This window comes from Oncorhynchus mykiss, chromosome 12 (genome assembly GCF_057628025.1).
Source record: "Oncorhynchus mykiss isolate SJ-2025 chromosome 12, ASM5762802v1, whole genome shotgun sequence".
NCBI lineage: Eukaryota > Metazoa > Chordata > Actinopteri > Salmoniformes > Salmonidae > Oncorhynchus > Oncorhynchus mykiss.
In genome coordinates, this window is record NC_143033.1 from 39118709 (window position 1) to 39139581 (window position 20873).

A 20873-nucleotide genomic window follows, 5' to 3' on the forward strand; every position below is an offset into this window, starting at 1 on the left:
CCCATGACCCCCTCCATTGCTCCCCCACTCCAGTACCCTCAGTGAGCAGCAGCAGGGTTTATGGGAAGTGAAGTGGGCCCAGGAGCCCAACCTCTTGGCAGATTAATTAGCTGACCCAAACCTGTGGAAGAATGAACAATGTTAGATTCAAGACAGGGCCGATGGGACGCCTGCACTCTTCTACACTAGGTTTGCCTTGGATTGTTTGTTCTTTTTCGTTGTCTCTCTTGCTCTCTCTCACACACTCTATCTAGCTCACCCTCTTTCTTATATCTCCCTCTGTCTCTCTCTCTATAAAGTGATAGAGAGGGTTAAATGTGTTTTAGCATGTGTCTGGGCCCTGTGGACAGTAGTTTAAAGTTGCCTCTGATGGTGACTCATATTGGGTGGGAGGCAATAGAGAAAGTGCGCTGCCTACGTGAAAACATACTATAGTATACTATGGTATAAATACTGTAATATTCACAGTAGTGTTTTGCGGACTAAAATCTGAAAAACACTACAGTGAAAACTGTAGTATTTACTGTAGTATACTGTAATATTTACAGTTAACTATAGTATAAATACTGTAGTAAAGCCTCCCGGGTGGCGCAGTGGTTAAGGGCGCTGTACTGCAGCGCCAGCTGTGCCATCAGAGACTCTGATGTCCCAATTGTTGTCGATTCTTCACAAAAAAAAACAGTTTTATATCTTTATGTTTGAAGCCTGAAATGTGGCAAAAGGTCGCAAAGTTCAAGGGGGCCGAATACTTTCGCAATGCACTGTATTTACCAAATAAACTAAAATAAAAAAAATCATAAAAAGTATCACAATAACATAACAGTAACAAGGCCATATACAGGGGGTACTGGTACCGAGTCAGTGTGGGGGTACAGGTTAGAGGTAATTGGTACAAGTAGGTAGGTAGGTATGCATAGATAATAAACAGAAAATAGCAGCAGTGTACAAAACAAATTGGGCCATGCAGTCGTGGGTGAACAGGGAGTACAGGAGGGACTAAGTACACACCCCTGAGTACACCTTTTGTCCAGGTGGGAAAGGGCAGTGTGGAGTGCGATTGAGATTGCATCATCTGTGGATCTGTTGGGGCGGTATGCAAATTGGAGTGGGTCTAGAGTATGATGTTGATGGCTAGCTTTTCAAAGCACTTAATGACTACCGACATGAGTGCTACGGGGCGGTAATCATTTAGGCAGGTTACCTTCGCTTCCTTGGGCACAGGGACTATGGTGGTCTGCTTGAAATATGTAGGTATTACAGACTCAATCAGGGAGAGGTTGAAAATGTCAGTGAAGACACTTGCCAGTTGGTCCGAGTGCACGTCCTGGTCATCCATCTGGCCCCGCGGCTTTGTGAATGTTGACCTCTTTAAAGGTCTTGCTCACATCGGCTACCGAGAGCGTTATCACACAGTCATCCAGAACAGCTGGTGCTCTTGTGCATGCTTCAGTGTTGCTTGCCTCGCTCCACTGGGCAGCTCGCGTCTGGGTTTTCTTTTGTAGTCCGTAATAGTTATCTAATAGCACATCTGACGAGCATCAGAGCCGGTGTAGTAAGATTAAATCTTAATCCTGTATTGACGCTTTGCTTCTTTGATTGTTCGTCTGTGGGTATAGCGGGATATCTTATTGGCGTCTGGATTAGTGTCCCGCTCCTTGAAAGCTGCAGCTCGAGCCTTTAGCTCGATGTGGATTTTGCCTGTAATCCAAGGCTTCTGGTTGGGATATGTAGGTACGGTCGCTGTGGGGACGAAGTCATCGATGAAGCCGATGACTGAGGTGGTATACTCCTCAATGCCATTGGATGAATCCCGGGGACATATTCCAGTCTGGGCTAGCAAAACAGTCCTGTAGCATAGCATCCGTGTCATCTGACCACTTCCGTATTGAACGAGTCACTGGTACTTCCTGCTTTAGTTTTTACTTGTAATAAAATAAAATTGTATTGTATTTGTCACATACACATGGTTAGCAGATGTTAATGCGAGTGTAGCGAAATACTTCTGCTTCTAGTTCCGACAATGCAGTAATCACCAACGAGTAATCTAACCTAACAATTCCACAACTACTACCTCATACACAAAAGTGTAAAGGGATAAAGAATATGTACATAAAGATATATGAATGAGTAATGGTACAGAACGGCATAGGCAAGATGCAGTAGATGGTACAGTATATACATATGAGATGAGTCATTTAAAAAAAGGCTCTAACTAGAAAAGCAAACAGCTCTGGGATACAAATAATAACATCAGCTAGGGAGCCAGCCAGCTAACATTAGCTAGCTAGCTAACAGTACACTTTAGCTTGAAATGAAATCACTTTCTGTCAGAATTAGAAACGTGTAATATCTGAAAATGTAGCTAGTTAACCATCTTACCTGTATACATCATCATGGACACGTCTCCCTGTCAGGAATGCCATACCATGTTTTTTTTATTTTTTATTTTACCTTTATTTAACTAGGCAAGTCAGTTAAGAACAACTTCTTATTTTCAATGATGGCCTAGGAACAGAACTGAACTGAACTGCCTGTTCAGGGGCAGAACGACAGATTTGTACCTTGTCAGCTCGGGGGTTTGAACTTGCAACCTTCCGGTTACTAGTCCAACGCTCTAACCACTAGGCTACCCTGCCGCCCCGGGGTATATAAACATAAAGTGGCATAGTTTAAAGTGGCTAGTGATACATGTATTACATAAAGATGCAGTAGATTATATAGAGTACAGTATATACATATACATATGAGCTGAGTAATGTAGGGTAAACATTATATTTATTATATATTAAGTGGCATTGTTTAAAGTGGCTAGTGATACATTTTCACATCAATTTCCATCAATCTCCATTATTAAAGTGGCTGGAGTTGAGTCAGTAGTTTGGCAGCAGCCACTCAATGTTAGTGGTGGCTGTTTAACAGTCTGATGGCCTTGAGATAGAAGCTGTTTTTCAGTCTCTCGGTCCCTGCTTTGATGCACCTGTACTGACCTCGCCTTCTGGATGATAGCGGGGTGAACAGGCAGTGGCTTGGGTGGTTGTTGTCCTTGATGATCTTTATGGCCTTCCTGTGACATCAGGTGGTGTAGGTGTCCTGGAGGGCAGGTAGTTTGGAGGGCGGGGAGAGCTTTGTATGCATCTGTGTGTGGAGTAAAGGTGGTCTAGAGTTGTTTTCCCCTCTGGTTGCACATGTGACATGCTGGTAAAGATTTGGTAAAACTGATTTAAGTGTGCCTGCATTACAGTCCCCGGCCACTAGGAGCGCCACTTCTGGGTGAGCATTTTCTTATTTGCTTATGGCCTTATAGAGTTGGTTGAGTGAGGTCTTAGTGCCAGTATCGGTCTGTGGTGATAAATAGATGGCTACGAATAATATAGATGAGAACTCTCTTGGTAGATAGTGTGGTCTACAGTTTATCATAAGGTACTCTACCTCAGGCAAGCAATACCTTGAGACTTCTTTAATATTAGACATCGCACACCAGCTCATATTGACACAAAGACACACACCCCCACCCCTTTTCTTACCAGACGTAGCTTTTCTGTTCTGCCGGGGGCATTGAAAATCCCTCCAGCTCTATATTGTCCGTGTCGTCGTGCAGCCACGACTCGGTGAAACATAAGATATTACAGTTCTTAATGTCCCGTTGGTAGGATAATCGTAATTGTAGGTCATCAATTTTATCTTCCAATGATTGCATGTTAGCAAATAGAATTTATGGCAATGGGAGTTTACTCGCTCGCGTACAGATTCTCAAAAGGCAGCCCGATCTGTGTCCTGTTTTCCTCCATCTTTTCTTCACGTAAATGATGGGGATCTGGGCCTGTTCCCGGGAGAGCAGTATATCTTTCTCGTCGGAATCGTTAAAGGAAAAACCTTCTTCCAGTTTGTGGAGAGTAATCCCAGTTCTGATGTCCAGAAGCTACTTTCGGTCATAGGAGACGGTAGCAGCAACATTTTGTACAAAATAAGTAAAAAAATAAGTTACAAACAACGCAAAAAATTGGTTACTGGCATGTAAAATGTCAGCCATCCTCTTCGGCGCCATTTTAATAATATAGTAATTCATTTAGTGTTTTTTTCAGATTGTATTATACTGTAGTATTTACTGGTGGGTTTTGAGAACATTATTTGTCGTATTTGCTATAGTCTTTTTGTTTTATTATCTTTTACATGGCATTGGAGGCTTCTCCTTGAGGAAAGAGCAAATTTTCCATAACCTGTAGGTAGGTAGGTAGGTAGGACTGGGGTCTGAACGGATAGTTCAGAACACAATGTGTGGTCTAAACTTGGCATGTAAGTTTCTTACTTATGGGTGGCAAAAATTGGGATATGGGGAGGGGAATGGGCAGGGTGTTTTTGCGGACTGTAGTGTTTTTGCAGACGTGTGGTATTTACTTCATAGTTTCTTTGTGGATAATACTGCAGTATTTACTATAGTATTCTACAGTATACTACAATATTCTGTAGTAAGAACTACACCTGATTGAGGGATACTATATTGTTTAGTATAGTATTTTACAGTATACTACAGAATTTAGTACCCTAGCTACTGCAGGACATCAACACAGGCAGACCAGAAACAAACACATTTTTCTGACAATGATGACGTTTTGCTCAGGATGTGATTTGGTTGGTGTGAATCTATTTTCATACTGGCCTCCCGTGGGGGGTGTTTTGCTGCTCCAGAACAACCCACAGTTGACCTCAGCTCAGCTCATCACTGATTGCAATTGTTTTTATCAAGTGAGGCCAAATACTTGCTGGCATCAATCAATCAAATGCTAAAGCGGCAACATGCCATACTCTTTTGTTCCAGACTGCATCAGATACTTGGGCTACACAAGGGAGTTGTTTCCCTCACTCGGATGATTTGCAAATTGAAGTAAAATTATGAAAACACAGACGAAAACACAGACATTTTTTATTTTTTATTGGACAAATATTTGGTGAAGCCTGGCTTCTCATGGCATTCATGAATACATGCCACTGCAGATAGGCCTACTTTCACAATTAATTAGGGGAAGGCTGCAGCAGTATGATCTTCTGCCCAAAGTGTTAAACTCAATCAAGTATAAATTGATCACAGACAGACAATTTGGTTGTCTACCTCTCCAGTTGGAAAAAATGCTGCATTGACTGATATGAAATATGATTAGAAATCTTGAAGTACGGGCTATGTGCGTTACATTTTGGGAATGCATGTGAAGTATGATTTGTGTGCAAATGTTCTATAAAACTAATTGTTTTAGGCTTATTTGATCGTGAAAACATGGCTGCGATAGAATGGGTGGGTACGTTTTATAATAATTTGGGCCATCTGAATTCATTTTCGTATGGGAAGTTTTATTATGGCCTAGTTTAGTATCAGGCGTTCTTTTGCAACAGCTTGAAACTTCACTCCTAATACTCCCCAATATGATATTATATTTTGTTTCTGTTAAACAAATATGATATTATATTTTGTTTTTGTTAAAATGTTTTTCAATCAGGCGAATTTCGAGGGACTTTTTAGTCCCAAGTCACACCTTGGACATCTCTCACCTCTTGTTCAACTCATAGATCCAGATATGACATCCTTATGGCTTAATGATGGATTTCCTAATGATGAGAGTTCCATATTCTGGGAAGGCAATCACTCAGGTTATGCTATTTGTCTGAAAGTGACAATTTTCTTCCACCTGAAATATTTGTAGTGAAGCATTCACCTGATTTTTTTATATGTTGACCCTCTGAACCCCATTGACTTTAGTGTCTGCAGCCTAGTTGCTAACGTTTATGGACATATGTAAGAGAGACCCCCTTTGGGAGGCCGCATTTCTGCCAAGTGAAAAAAACAGAAGGTATTTAAGGCGGTCTATGTTGCAGCAGCAATGTGGTAATTTCAGTTGAAAGTCTCATGTTAACATTCCAATCTGGAAACTGGATCAAAAGAAATGGACACCAACATGTTGTCAATGGACAGTCTTTGGGACTACCAGCACTACAGGCAGTTAAATCCTGAGAATAAGTATAAAACCTCTCTCGATGATAGTGCCGTAGAATAGTTACTGTAAATTTTAGGACTAACATTAATCATTAGCGTTCACGCTATTGAAATAAGACTGGATTAAAAAATCCCTCTAACAACAGATCTGACAATAAATCACTTTTGTGTTTTTTAAAAACTTTGAAACAGCTATTCCCAAATCACATGCATCTGGCCTGTACCCGTGGCAGGGCAGCCTCTCCATCAAGGCTGGGTCGGTAGAGGCCAACAGTTGGTTGACACATGATTTTGATTCCAATAAATGATCCCAAAATGGTTAATATCTTGGCCAAGGGAGGTTGATATGAATTTATGTGACATTCCATGGGTAATCTGTCCCATCTGTTGACCGCGCCCTGGGGGAATCAGCAGCTATAATAAGGGGAGAAGAGTAATTTGGAATGGGGTCATTTATGGGGTCCAGGGCCTCTGGCACTACTCCCTCCCCTCTACTTTATTTTAGTGGAGATCCCTCTCTTTTTATGTGGCTTCAGGAGAGCTGCGGGGCATAGGTTTCAGCCATAGCTGGTATAGATGAAAAATCTGAGACTGCTTTGTTTCGCAGTCTGTGGTGGGAGGAGAGTTGAAATCACAATTACACTGTCTCCTCTGTTTGGGCATTGAGGCACATGCTAGCATTGTTATGGGGAGATTTTTGTGTAAACATGAATGCATGTGATAAATACATGAACAACAGATAATAATCATCAACAAACAGTTTACTAATGGTTAACAAACAGTTGATTAACAGATGTTCCAATGTAGTGTTATCAGTTAGGGCCTAGGTCTCAGAGAATGCTGCCGTGAGTGTGATGAATGGACGGCGAGTCTGATTATCTGAGACTGCTACAATATCAGCAATCAAAACCCTTTGGTTTTGGTAGTCTGAGATCGCTAACCAACGGAAGACCTGGCTAATATGCATGAATGTTCACAATATTGTATTGTACTGTCCTAGATGTTTGTTATTTGTGTAACTTTGTCCTCAGGCTAGAATGTCTGGTGAGACTATGATTTGTGCCTAGTGGGTCTACTGCGATGCCTGATATGTCTGTGTTTTTGTTGTAACTTTAGTCTTTTTGAACCACTCCAAACAAGAAGTTCCTTCACTGGAAAAACAAAGTTATTCTAATTCTAATTCTTGATGAGCATTGCAAGGGTGGTTGATTTCACCCCTCTGGGATTGACTCTGCCCATATATGGGTGACTCCGCCTCTTTTTGACTGACCTCATCACTCTGTGTTCTGTCCCGACAGGAACTCTCCTGATGACTGCAGTGTGGGGAAGAACAGAAAATTGTCCAGCGGAGGTGAGGGCGCTGCCCCCGTCACATACAGCAGCTACCTGGAGGACAAGCTCATCGCTCCCCCCAACATGACCACCAACGAGCGCCGCGTCATCGTTCCCGCAGGTAACAGAACAGGTCAACACCCCAAATTACACCACAGTGATCTGAACACCAGAACACTTTTCTATAGACAGCTGAAGCTCTTAGTTGGATCTGCTCAATTACATTGGGTTAACTCACCTGTCTTCAATTGAGATGATAATCAATATGCACATGTAAACATAGCTTAAGAGGACCCACTTTGGAATGAGAAGCAGGACGTTGCCATCTCTGGTTAAAGAAGCCTTCAATACCAGTCCCAGTCAGTCAGGTCCAGTATGTGGTCACTCACTGCCTTTGATAAGGGGACCTCATGTCTCTCACGTACAGTGCATTCATCTGTCACAAGGAGAGACTTCCTGTGATCTGCAGCACAGAAGCTCCAGCATTTTGTTGCCGAGTGTGCTGTTCATTGTCTAGACCATTTCCTATGGTTCTGGTCCAAATGGGTGGAGTAAGGATCAGGGTGAAGGAGGGGGCTGTGAGTCCCTGCCAAACTGGAGAAAGGTATTATTATAATTTCCCCATTCACACACCTAGAATACAATACCTGAATCCTGACTGGAACACACATAAGACTGTAAAGCAGCCAAATAAAGCCAAAATCTTTGAAATTAGATGAATGTAGATATTTTCCAGAATGAAATTGACATACTAAGGTTTTTCTTTGATTTAAAGTCAGAGATCGACAATGCATAGTCACTAGACTATACATGTTCTATTCCTGGCCTATGTGCATCAGGGTTTTGAGGACTACACTTTTATGAATTACATGAAGCGCAAACCAAAGATCACACTAGATCATTCTCCATCCTCCATCCAGTAAACCAAAGATCACACTAGATCATGCTCCATGTTAGCCTTTGTCACAGAAATGTTTCCAATGGAAAATCACCATAGAGTAACTTTTTTAGAGTAATTTCCCCACAGAAAAACCTGTCCATTGAGGGCATGCAGCACTGTATTCTCTATCTGGGGGTTGTGCATCACAGTTTTTCTGGGGTAGCGCAACTTCCTCTTCAACTGAAGCTGACAAGGACAATGACACGGCATGTTAAGAACATCCTGTTTTTGCTGTTTAGTTCGAGGAGGACAATGGGCACACACTGCTTCATGGAATATAATGGGAGGTCATCATTCAACTGGCTTTTCTGCTCTACGTATAGGAAACACATTCCTGATATTTTGGTATAGGGACTTGGGGAGATAATCTCAACTTCAAATACATACAGAGCTGTTCCTATATGATGCACAATGCATCCCTTATGGCATTTTAAGAAGCCTCAACCCCCGCCCCCCCGTCCTCGACCCACAATCTCTGCCATATAGGAAAATATTGTGTTGTGAGAAGGTCACTCTGGTTACTTTTTATAAAAGCATTATACTCCAAAACTAAATGATGTTGACACCATCTGAAATATAATTTTCCCTTTTAAAACATTATAACCTGTAGCCCAACTGATGCTTGCCTTGCTACCCACACTCCTTGCTCCAGCCAAACGCCCACGTACGTTTGTTTCTTCTCCGCAATGAGTCTGTATCTGAGTACCTCCCCGGCGATTTCTAGAACGCAAACACATTCTAACCGTTCTGATTGGTCCCAGAAACGGATGTGTTGTGCCAGAGTCAGAACACTTGTGGGTAAAGCGGTTATTTGAAAGTTTGTCATTGGATTTGATACTTGTTTTGTGCTATACCCCACATTTTGACCTCACCACAAACAACTTCAACGATGGCAGTCTCAGACTGAAGTATGTTGCAAAAGATAGAGCAGCGGAATAATTCCGTTTGAGTTGTCAGGCAAATCTGATGCGACACATCGGCTTTAAATAATAGGCTAAAGCATGGGGTTGCCCATCTGCATTTACCTAATTGAAAACCCCCAAAAGACTCAATGCATCAAATGCTACAAATCAGTCAGTCCTGTTTAAGATCAGGAAGGACTATTTTTATTATTCTCATGACCATGGCCTTATTTCTATTACAGCCTATTGGATGGGTGTCATTCATGTCCCATTCACCCAGTTCAATGCAACATCGATAGGTTTAGGCTGCTACATGATACTCAAATTTTCCCTATACCCATCATGAAGTTGCTACAACCTAGCCTATGAATTAAAGTTTACAATGAAAAATGTAATGTAAGGTGACACATTCAATACTGCCTTGCACACTCTTGCATGCATATACAGTACCAATGAAAAGTTTGGACACACCTACTATTTCAAGGGTTTTTCTTTATTTTTACTAAACTCAGCAAAAAAAGAAATGTCCCTTTTTCAAGGACCCTGTCTTTCAAAGGTAATTCGTAAAAATCCAAACAACTTCACAGATCTTCATTGTAAAGGGTTTAAACACTGTTTTCCATGCTTGTTCAATGAACCATAAACAATTAATAAACATACACCTGTGGAACGGTTGTTAAGACACTAACAGCTTACAGACAATAGGCAATTGTGATCACAGTTATGAAAACTCAGGACACTAAAGAGGCCTTTCTACTGACTCTGAAAAACACCAAAAGAAAGATGCCCAGGGTCCCTGCTCATCTGTGTGAACTTGCCTTAGGCATGCTGCAAGGAGGCATGAGGACTGCAGTTGTGGCCAGTGCAATAAATTGCAATGTTCGTACTGTGAGATGCCTAAGACAGCACTACAGGGAGACAGGACGGATACCTGATCGTCCTCGCAATGGCAGACCATGTGTAACCACACCTGCACAGGATCGGTACATCCGAACATCACACCTGCGGGACAGGTACAGGATGGCAACAACCACTGTCCGAGTTACACCAGGAACACACAATCCCTCCATCAGTGCTCAGACTGTTTGCAATAGGCTGAGAGAGGCTGGACTGAGGGCTTGTAGGCCTGTTGTAAGGCATGTCCTCACCAGACATCACCGGCAACAACGTCGCCTATGGGCAAAAACCCACTGTTGCTGGACCAGACAGTACTGGCAAAAAGTGCTGACGAGTCGCGGTTTTGTCTCACCAGGGATGATGGTCGGATTCGCGTTTATCTTAAAAGGAATAAGCGTTACACTGAGGCCTGTACTCTGGAGCGGGATCGATTTGGAGGTGGAGGGTCCGTCTGGGGAGGTGTATCTCAGCATTATAGGACTGAGCTTGTTGTCATTGCAGGCAATCTCAATGCTGTGCATTACAGGGAAGACCTCCTCCTCCCTCATGTGGTAACCTTCCTGCAGGTTCATCCTGACATGACCCTCCAGCATGACAATGTCCCCAGCCATACCTCTCGTTCTGTGCGTGATTTCCTGCAAGACAGGAATGTCAGTGTTCTGCCATGGTCAGCGAAGAGCCTGGATCTCAATCCCATTGAGCACCTCTGGGACCTGTTGGATCGGAGGGTGAGGGCTAGGTTCATTCCCCCCAGAAATGTCTGGGAACTTGCAGGTGCATTGGTGGAAGAGTGGGGTAACATCTCACAGCAAGAACTGGCAAATCTGGTGCAGTCCATAAGGAGGAGATGCACTGCAGTACTTAATGCAGCTGGTGGCCACACCAGATACTGACAGTTATTTTTGATTTTGACCCCCCCCCCCCCCTTTATTCAGGGACACATTGCTCCATTTCTGTTAGTCACATGTCTATGGAACTTGTTCAGTTTATGCCTCAGTTGTTGAATCTTGTTTTGTTCATACAAATATTTACACATGTTAAGTTTGCTGAAAATAAATGCAGTTGACAGTGAGAGGACGTTTCTTTTTTGCTGAGTTTATTTTCTACATTGTAGAATAATAGTGAAGACATGAAAACTATGAAATAACACATATGGAATCATGTAGTAAGCAAAAAAGTTTTAAACAAATCAAATGTATTTGATATTTGAGATTCTTCACTGATGGACTTCAATGCACAACACATCAGATGTGACCAGGTGAAAAAACCTTTCCAAGCCAAACCATATCATAACCGCTACACACAGCCTATATCGTTATCACCATATTAGCTAAAGTAATGTCATAGTCAACATAGCTAATAGAACTAACGCCTTAGTCTGGCCTCCTAAGTGGTGTAGCGGTCTAAGGCACTGCATCTCAGTGCTGAGGCGTCACTACAGACCCGGGTTCGATCCCAAGCTGTATCACAACCAGCTGTAACCGGGATTCCCAAAGGGCGGCGCACAATTGGTGTCATCTGGGTTATGGAAGAGTTTGGTCGGGGGGGGGGGTCTTCACTTCGGTCTTCAGTTGAACGGTGTTTCCTCCAACGCATTAGGGCAGCTGGCTTCTGAGTTAAGCGGGCGGGTGTTAAGGAGCGCGGTTTGGACGCATGACTCGCATGACTCGAACATAGTTGCAGCTATGAGACAAGGTCGAAAAAGGGGGTAAAAAATTATAATAATGAAGAACTAACGTGTTAGTAAACCTGCTACAATCATGCAGTAACGTTACAGTGTGCAGTTCAATAAGCAGATTGGCAGTTAAACCGACGGGCCCCGGTGGCAATAAATTTGTCAAGCCAAAAGCTTATCTTGACTTGGGAGGGATCCAGTGTTGTGTTGGATAGTCATAGCTAACATAGCATTCCTCTGTTTGAGCCGAGTGTTGGTGTAGGCTAAACTAGCTAGCTAGCTGCATTTACTAGCTAAGTAGCTAAGTGAAAGTGAAAGTCTCTCTCTCTCTCTCTCTCGGTTCTCCTTCATTTATGAAGATATTTATTTGTTCAAAACTGTTTAACTATTGCCTCTTTCTCTCTTTGAGTCAACTACTCACCACATTTTATGCACTGCAGTGCTAGCTAGCTGTAGCTTATGCATTCAGTACTAGATTCAATCTCTGATCCTTTCACTGGGTGGACAACATGTCAGTTCATGCTGCAAGAGCTCTGATAGGTTGGAGGACATCCTCCGGAAGTTCTCATAATTACTGTGTAAGTCTAAGGAACGGGGTGAGAACCAAGAGCCTCCTAGGTTTTGTATTGAAGTCAATGTACCCAGAGGAGGACGGAAGGTAGCTGTCCTCTGGCTACACCATGGTGCTTCCATACAGAGTGCTGTTGAAGCTACTGTAGACCTTTATTGCAACAGTGTGTTTTAATAAATTATTTGGTGACGTGAATACATTTAGTGTAGTTTTATTTAAAAGTATAACTTTTTAAATGTTTTACTATAAAAATGTAATGAAATTCACTGAAGAGGATGGTCCTTCGCTTCCTCCTCTGAGGGGCCTCCGCTGCTACAAATATACTGTACGTTGTAACATGTCACCCCAGGGTTTTTTTCTGGAACAAAATGTGGAATAGGTGGTGGGCTTGGTGGGGGCATTTTAATGGACATGGCCAATGGCGTGGTCTCCAACCAAACATTTTAGAGGCCCTCCTCTTGGCTGCAGAGACAACGTTTAACTTTTAGTTACATTTCCTGCATTTCTACCATATTTTGTCATGGGGCTGAGAGAATAAAATGCTGTTTTATAGCAAATGTAACAAAATCAATGGAGGCCCCATGCCATGACATTTTTTGAATGTTAGATTATCCCTGACTGTCTAGTTAATATGCTGGTGATTTTTTTGTTCTCAAAGATGATCTTATTAAAAAATATATAGGTTCATTATTTTCTCTACATACTTTATATCTGGTGTTAGTCGTTTAGGTTTACACTGAAAACATTTTACCATCACAAAAGGATTAGTGGCCCGCTGTTGCTAAATTAATAAAGGGGAAACACTGCGAGTGCCAGACCCACTGATCGACCCACTGATCCTTGCCTCGTGGTGCTGTAGAGATGGATGCTCACAGAGTTACCGTTGCCTCTTGCTCCTTGCTCTCTGAGCCAGTGTAAGTTATCCCGTTTACTCCATAGGGCTCTGGTCAAAAATAGTGCACTATGTAGGGAATAGGGTTCCATTTGGGACACTGGGCCGGAGCTGCTAAGTATGGCTGGAAAGGAGGGTCAGACGACGGTGTGGTTTGTTTCTGTACGTGTCAGCTGTTTTTGGATCCTGTTATGTGTGTGCCAAAAGAAGGTGTGACAAACTGGTGGGTTCCTGTGAGTGAGTGGGATGTTTGGTACCAGGTGCATGATCTCTGGGAAAGAGAGTGTCACGGTTCTAAACACATTCTCAGCAGTCATCTAATTGGACAATTTTAATTGCAAAATGTTAAATTAATTTAGAAAATGTTGGTTAAAAAAAAACAATTTCATTACAAATGTACACTCAAACCTGTTATCATATAAAGAATGGGAGTAAGTATGAACTGTAAGAAAATAAGTAAGAATGTAAGAATGAAGGTAAGAGTTTTCTCTGTGTTGTGTCCATGGCCTGGCAGATCCCACACTGTGGTCCACGGAGCATGTGCGCCAGTGGCTGGAGTGGGCAGTAAAGGAGTACGGCCTGCTGGATGTGGATATGGCTCTCTTCCACAACGTGGACGGCAAAGACCTGTGCAAGATGTGCAAGGAGGACTTCCAGAGGCTCACGCTGAGCTACAACGCAGACATCCTGCTCTCCCATCTGCACTACCTCAGAGAGAGTGAGTCTAGTATCTTCCTTCTCCTCCTCATCATCATCCCTCTCTCCTCTCCTCCCTCTACATGCTCCCGCCTTCTGCCCCCCTTCCCTAGCTGGCCAACACAATGCAATGGCAGGCAGTAAAGAAAGAGGCTACAAAGGGATACTATTGAAGGGCTGCTGTGGTCTGGTGGTCCATCTTTTTCTACCTCTATACCAGGGGTAAGGTTGGAGAACTTGTCCTGGTGGGTTATAAGTTAAGCAGGCTTAAGGGGCTTTATAGCCAGCGTCCAACTGAGCTCTCACTGACATTCTCCGGAGGGCCTCAGCTACTTTGCTTGACTGCAGATTAGAATGAAACCTGGTGAAGGAGTCCCTGTTGTCGCTGCTTCTGCTGCTTTGGCTGAATGACTCACTGCTCCAAGACCTGCTTTCCTGTCCACTGACACCTCACCTCCTCTCTCCAACACATGCATTGGTGCATGTCGTCCACATGCTTCTTCACATGCATACACACACACATTCAGGTTTTAAGTTGTTGACATTAGATGTTACAGTGGTAGCTATGTAGTAGCAGTAGGAGTAATGGTGGCAGTAGTGTAACAATAATAAAATAATTAATAATATGTTTTTAAAGAGGAATAGGTACACTACATCAATAAAGCCATTATTGGCACCCATCTTAAGAAGCATATCTGTTTATAGTCATTGGAGAAGGTTTGTCAGACTCTTGAGATTATGTTTATCTTTGACACGCTCTCTCTCTGCTCTCTCTGAGTCCAAGTTCCATTTGATCGTGCAGAGAACTTTCCAGTGAACCATTACTCTTCTCATAGTGACTGCTTGTGGGTTTGTTTGTTTGATATCAGTGTCGGTTTCGGTAGGGTTCACCCACAGATGTGCAGAGGAGGTGAGTGATGGGAGAAAGAGGAGAACCAAACAGATAGAGCCAGCCAGACAGAGAAATGAGAAAGCCAGATAGCTTGAGGAGTTCATAGTTCAGTGATGTGTACCACCACCTTCTGAACATGGGTGTTGTTCATTTTTGTGTGTCATCATTATGTGCCAAAAACTGTCCCCATTCAGACTAAGTGTAGGTACAGTATAACATTGGGTGATTCCATGTCAGGACATCCCGAAAATATTTTGGGTATCTCAGATTGTTCTTTGAATTCTGACATAGAAACTTCATTGGGAGGAAGGATGTTTGACATGCTTTTTACATTTGTATGATGAAAGTGTCCAATTTAGGCCCTTTTAAGACCACTGTATACATGGCTCCTGTAAGACCCAACGATCCATGAACCGTACGATACAGACAACATATTTTTGCCATTGTACTCCTTATAGTGTGCCCTCAAATATGGAGTATGTCTAGATTCTGAAATTTACACATACATAAAATATATTCATATGAAGACCAATTTTATACATTGACGTTATAGGTCATTTACCAATCACAGCCCACCTTTAGGATTGCACATTCAGCAAATCACCACCAGAGGGAGTTCCCTTTGAATCCATTTTCCCATTCACTGTGTTGGTGGTGCTCATTAAATTAATCATAACTTCATAACTAGGAGAGAAATTTGATGTAATTTTAGAGTATATTGTTGCAAACATTGTCTTAAAATTAACTAAATCTAAAACTAAATCTAAAACTAACTAAATCAAATAGGGCACTTTATATTAATATGTTGAATGTTGAATAAATTAATGTTAACGTTTTTCTTTTAGAATCTTGAAATACTCCATATGTTAGAGCACGCTATAAGGAGTATAATGACACCAAGATGTGTGTATCTTGTACAGTTCACAGATCATAGGGTCTTATAGGAGGCAAGGGCCTAAACTGGCCACTCTCATCCTTCCTCCTGATGGTGTTTCTATGTAGAAATTGCCAGAACCATATGACATACCCAAAATACCACCCCCATTGCATTATTCCACAATCCTGTGCTTGAATCGCTCTTGATATGCATGAGTCTCATGAAAGTCTTTTGAAAGGCCTTTTCTTATACATTACTTTTAGTGTAATCACCAGTTCCCACACCCTCATTGAAATACTGTGGGCAGTTTTAAATTGATAAGAGAGAATTGCCAATAGGCATACTTAGTGTCACTCCAAAGACTTGTTTTTTGCTGGCCCTATATTAAAAATAGTTGCTGGATTTGGCTTTGAGGTCTGCTTGACTGGAAAATACACTAGTGACGGGGGGGATGAAGAAAGCCCTCACAAGCTTTCCTTTCATCCCCCTCTCCTCCTTTTGTTTTTGGCAATGGCTGCTGCTTCTCTTTCCCCCTCATGTGTACACACGCTCACCGAATTTACTCTGGAGGAGGGAAAGCGATGGATTCTCACGGACGAATGTGGGCACGAGTGATTAACTGTTTATTTGGGTTTTCCCTCCCTACCATTGTCTTACTTACAAGTTCTCTCTCCCCCCCCCCCCCCCCCCACTCCATTTCCTCACCACTCTATCTCCCTGTATCGCTCCTTGCCTGTTGAATGTTGCCTCTAATGGTCTGTGTTTGTGTTATGGCTGCCCCCTCCCCCCTCCCTCCCAAAGCATCACTCCTTGCACATCATAGGTTGTTTGAGCTGTTCTATTTTTTTGGTTCATCTCTTTTTCAAAAGAATGTTTTATTTCTCAGCTCCACTTCCTCACTTGACTTCCGATGATGTTGACAAAGCCTTACAAAACTCCCCGCGGTTAATGCATGCTCGCAACTCAGGTAAGGAGTCCCCTGCCCCCCTTCTCTACCTTTGGCTTTGCTCCCGCCACCACAGCATCCGCACACTCACACAGTGCCCACCTATGTATATACAGTGTACTCTTTATATACATTCACACTGATTTGTTTGTATTCAAATGAGTATCAGATTATGCATCAAGTAATCAAATTGTATCTTTTGTTGTTATTATTTCTAATGTGTTTTTGTTATGTGGTGCAGACGTTACTGTATGCCGGTGCAGTAATGCATTGTGACTGTAGAGCGTAGAGGACAGCATGTGTCTAACATTGATGCATTCTGCTGTAATTGTCCTTTTGCTGCACAAAATCCCTCCCCATATGGATATTCGTCAAAGCAATTAAATTGGAACATTCAGGAATTGTGTCATGAGAAGTTGTCATTACGGGTACATAATCATTTACATAATTTATTAATGATCCTCTCTTTCCCTCTCTGCAGGAGGTGCGAGTTTTATTTTCCCCAACACTCCTGTTTATCCCACTGACAACTCCCCCAGAGTCTCCACTAGGCCAGGTGGGTGATTCATCACTCCTATAAGTTTATGTAGATGAGGCATAAGAGCACACTGTAAGCACATCCAATTACACTTGTAGAGGAGCAAGGTACAGGGAGGAGAAACAAGGAACCACATACCTTGGAGACAAAGTACTACATTTTGCAAATTGCCCAATGCCCATGTACAAATACACATAAAGATATATTTAGAAGTTTGTCGAAAAATGTTTTATAGGTTTTATTTATATTTCAACTCAAGCATCCCTTACCCTTAAAATAATACTCCAGACTGCAGTAGTTGTGTCTCTGTGTTTGGGCCTCTTGTATTATGGGAAGTTTCTGGCAATCCACAACTCTTGCCTCAGACCGATGAGGTGAACCACAGAAATGCACTCACCCATCAGCATGTTTTTGTTTTTATAATAGCGCCCTCTAGGGTTAAGGTTCATAGCTGCATGCAGCAGGTTCATTTGTCATTTATGATATTTTACAGACCTGGCTTATGAAGCAGCCAGAAGATCTGGCTGGGCTCCTCAAGCTGTGTCTTCCACCAAAGGTAAGGAGTCACAATGTACTGCACATTGGTCCTTTGTCAAAACATGGCACTCCCTTTGCGTTTCATCTATTGGGAAATGTGTATAAGTACATTACAGTGAATTTAAAATATTTAAAAGATCTTTACAAGCCTGTAGACTAAACATAAACAAAACAGGTCAGGCAGAAAACAGGAATTTGGATACCTCAAGATAAGAAGCTATTTCTCCACTGTATACACTTGGAACTTTGCACTCAGGGAAACCCCCTGTTAATATTTTGGGAACTGTATCCCTCAAGGTTCCCAGCCCTCCCCAAACATTGTCACCAAAACAGAGGAGCAGAGGCCTCAGCTAGGTAAAATATAAGCTTGAACAGTACTCTGAAATAGATGTTGACTGAGCCGAAAAAATACATTTATCCTACTAATGTGAATGTTTTTCACTTCTTAGATCCTTACCAGATCCTAGGGCCTACGAGCAGCAGGCTGGCAAACCCCGGTGAGTTTTAGGGTGGGTGGAAGTGATTATCACTTCATTAGACAAGATTAAAGATTTTAGATATTCATATTACAACAAAGGCACCATTTATATAAATAGTTGTTTGTTAGTGACTCTTGCTATTAGTTCTTGTGGTGTTGACTGTAGCACGTCTTTTTGTAGTTGTTATGGTGATGACCACCTGTCTATCTCCAGACTGTATTATAATTGTTACGATATTGACTCCCTGACTCTGTCCAGACTGTATAAGTAATTGTTACATGTTGACTTCCTGTCTCTGTCCAGACTGTGGCCGGGACTCAAACAAACCGCAATCCGCCGACATCGCACTACTCTTGAGCTTTAAAGGTAATTTACGTTTGAGCTGACATCCGTAGCGTTTACCCTGAATGCGACCGTGATCTTCAAGGAAATTGCCTTTGAAAGTGAAGTGCAGTGTGATGTCGGCGTAGTGCGGTTTGAATCGCAGCCAGTATTAGTAATTGTGACTGTGCTGACACCCTTTCTGCCTGCAGGCTCGGGACAGATCCAGCTGTGGCAGTTCCTGCTGGAGCTCCTGTCAGACAGCGCCAACTCTGGCTGCATCACTTGGGAGGGCACTAATGGTGAGTTCAAGATGACCGACCCTGACGAGGTGGCGAGGCGCTGGGGCGAGAGGAAGAGCAAGCCCAACATGAACTACGACAAGCTGAGCCGCGCCCTGCGCTACTACTACGACAAGAACATCATGACCAAGGTGCACGGCAAGCGCTACGCCTACAAGTTTGACTTCCACGGCATCGCCCAGGCCCTACAGCCTCACCCTCCAGAGTCCTCCATGTACAAATACCCCTCCGACTTATCCTACATGAGCACCTATCATGCACACCAGCAGAAGGTCAACTTTGTCACACCTCACCCCCAAGCGCTACCTGTCACCTCCTCCAGCTTCTTTGCTGCCCCCAACCCCTACTGGAATTCCCCCACCGGGGGTATCTACCCCAACACCCGGCACCCAGCCACTCACATGCCCTCTCACATGGGGACTTACTATTAGACCTGCCAGGGGGAGGTCGTCTCACAACTCTAAAACTGGGGGAAGAAACGGGAAGAAACCGGCAAACACAAAGGGCAGTTTAGGAACCAAATGAAAAGCGGGCAGGATCAATAATGAAGGAATAATGTAGAGGTAGGGTGTATGAGGTAGAGGTAGGGTTTCATGCCCTATAATTACTTGAGTAATTCTAGAGCATGAGCAGGTAAGGGAACTCAAGGTTTTTTAAAGGATTGAGAGGAGGGCTACAGACATGTCGCTCGCTATAAGACGATATAGGAGGGCACACTGTAAAAAGGGCAATAGAGGATGTTGCTATGACCAAGGGCATTGTGCGACATGTAGTTATTGGGAACAGTGAAAGACAAGTCTTTGAGTAGACGTAAAAGGGAGTTATCAGTGGACTATTTAACATGAACATGTCCTTTTTATGAAGGGCGATAAATATACCCCAAAAATAACATATCTGCATGAACAGTTGCTTATTATATATATTTTTTTTTTAACTATTCAACTACCTTATTTAAAGAAGTTAACATATCAAAGACTGTACAGATTAGGCAAGGTAAGTGAGATGTAAGTGAGGAGAGGGGTGTGGTGTTGCAAATGAGTGTGTACTTTAGAGTACACAGAGGAAGTAGGGAGGAGTACTAAACTTGGCTGTGGTAAACTGTGAAATTAGCACCAGCAGGAAACACCTTGGGTAGACTTGTGCTAGATGGTCATGTCATATGACCATGGATGGACTCACAGACTGTTTGTGACCAAGGGTGGGGAAACATCAGAGAGGATGGCGGATCATCAAAAGACAATGAAATATGTGAAAAAGTAAGTATTATTCCTTTGGATATTATTAGCCTCATGTCTTATCAGTATTTGTATACTATATGGTAGTCCATATGGCATTATTGAACGTAAAGGAACTTTTTTAAAACTTGATTGTTATTCTTGAAAACAATTCATCAGTGTTTTGGAAATTGAGAAAAACTGGAAATAAGATTCGTAAAATGTAATGTGTGACCTCAAATCTTTTTAGAAGGAAGGAGGGTTTTTCTTGACCAGTGCCTTACCACAGAAACTCCCAGTTCAGCTGAAGAGATTTTATGAAGTGCCAATTTTGTATTATTGTTTTTCTGAGTCACGAACGCTGTGCGTTTGTTAGATTGAAGTATACAAGTCAGTGTTATATTTCTTTTTATATGATAAATATATAACTTATGCATTTATACACTACGAGTTGATCTCAGCCAGCCAAAGACACATACAACGTTTTTAAATTAGATATAGTGACAAAAAAAGTAATTGAAATGGACCAAAGCGGGCAGTAAACAAAAACATTTAAAAAACTATTGTCGCCTTTGAACTTTAATCTCTGTAAACAGTTTACAACATAAACTATATATACTAATCTAAAACGGATTGTGTTGGCCAGGCAAGGCATTTCAGACCTGTTCAGTATTATTTTATGGGATGCAGGCTTGTGTAGGACACCTATAAACTGGCAGCCTTGTAAGCTGAGAAACAGGACTGAGATACTGAGATTGTTGACTAAAGGGACGATAAAAATCATATACTTTGATAGATTTTCTACAGTGTAATTTCTAATAAAGTATTTTCAACCAAAGTGCTGTCCTCTCTTGTCTTGGAAGGTCAAAGATTGTGTGT

General features: G+C 42.4%; 1 protein-coding gene across 31 annotated transcripts in view; it reads left to right on the forward strand.

Moving 5' to 3' along the window:
- Positions 1-20832, forward strand: part of LOC110537565 (transcriptional regulator Erg) — a 99874-nt gene extending 79042 nt beyond the window's left edge. For 6 of the 31 annotated variants that reach the window (XM_090192429.1, XM_036937518.2, XM_036937519.2 and 3 more), the window contains 9 exons: positions 7282-7436; positions 13707-13910; positions 16544-16624; positions 17085-17159; positions 17635-17697; positions 17976-18032; positions 18128-18175; positions 18461-18523; positions 18691-20832. In XM_090192429.1, the coding sequence (XP_090048555.1) occupies positions 7282-7436; positions 13707-13910; positions 16544-16624; positions 17085-17159; positions 17635-17697; positions 17976-18032; positions 18128-18175; positions 18461-18523; positions 18691-19211 (1267 nt within the window). In that variant the 3' untranslated portion in view covers positions 19212-20832. The remainder of the gene's footprint in view (positions 1-7281; positions 7437-13706; positions 13911-16543; positions 16625-17084; positions 17160-17634; positions 17698-17975; positions 18033-18127; positions 18176-18460; positions 18524-18690) is intronic. The other 25 variants (XM_021623698.3, XM_090192433.1, XM_090192439.1 and 22 more) reach the window with 7 other exon arrangements.
- The last annotated feature ends 41 nt before the right edge of the window (positions 20833-20873 follow it).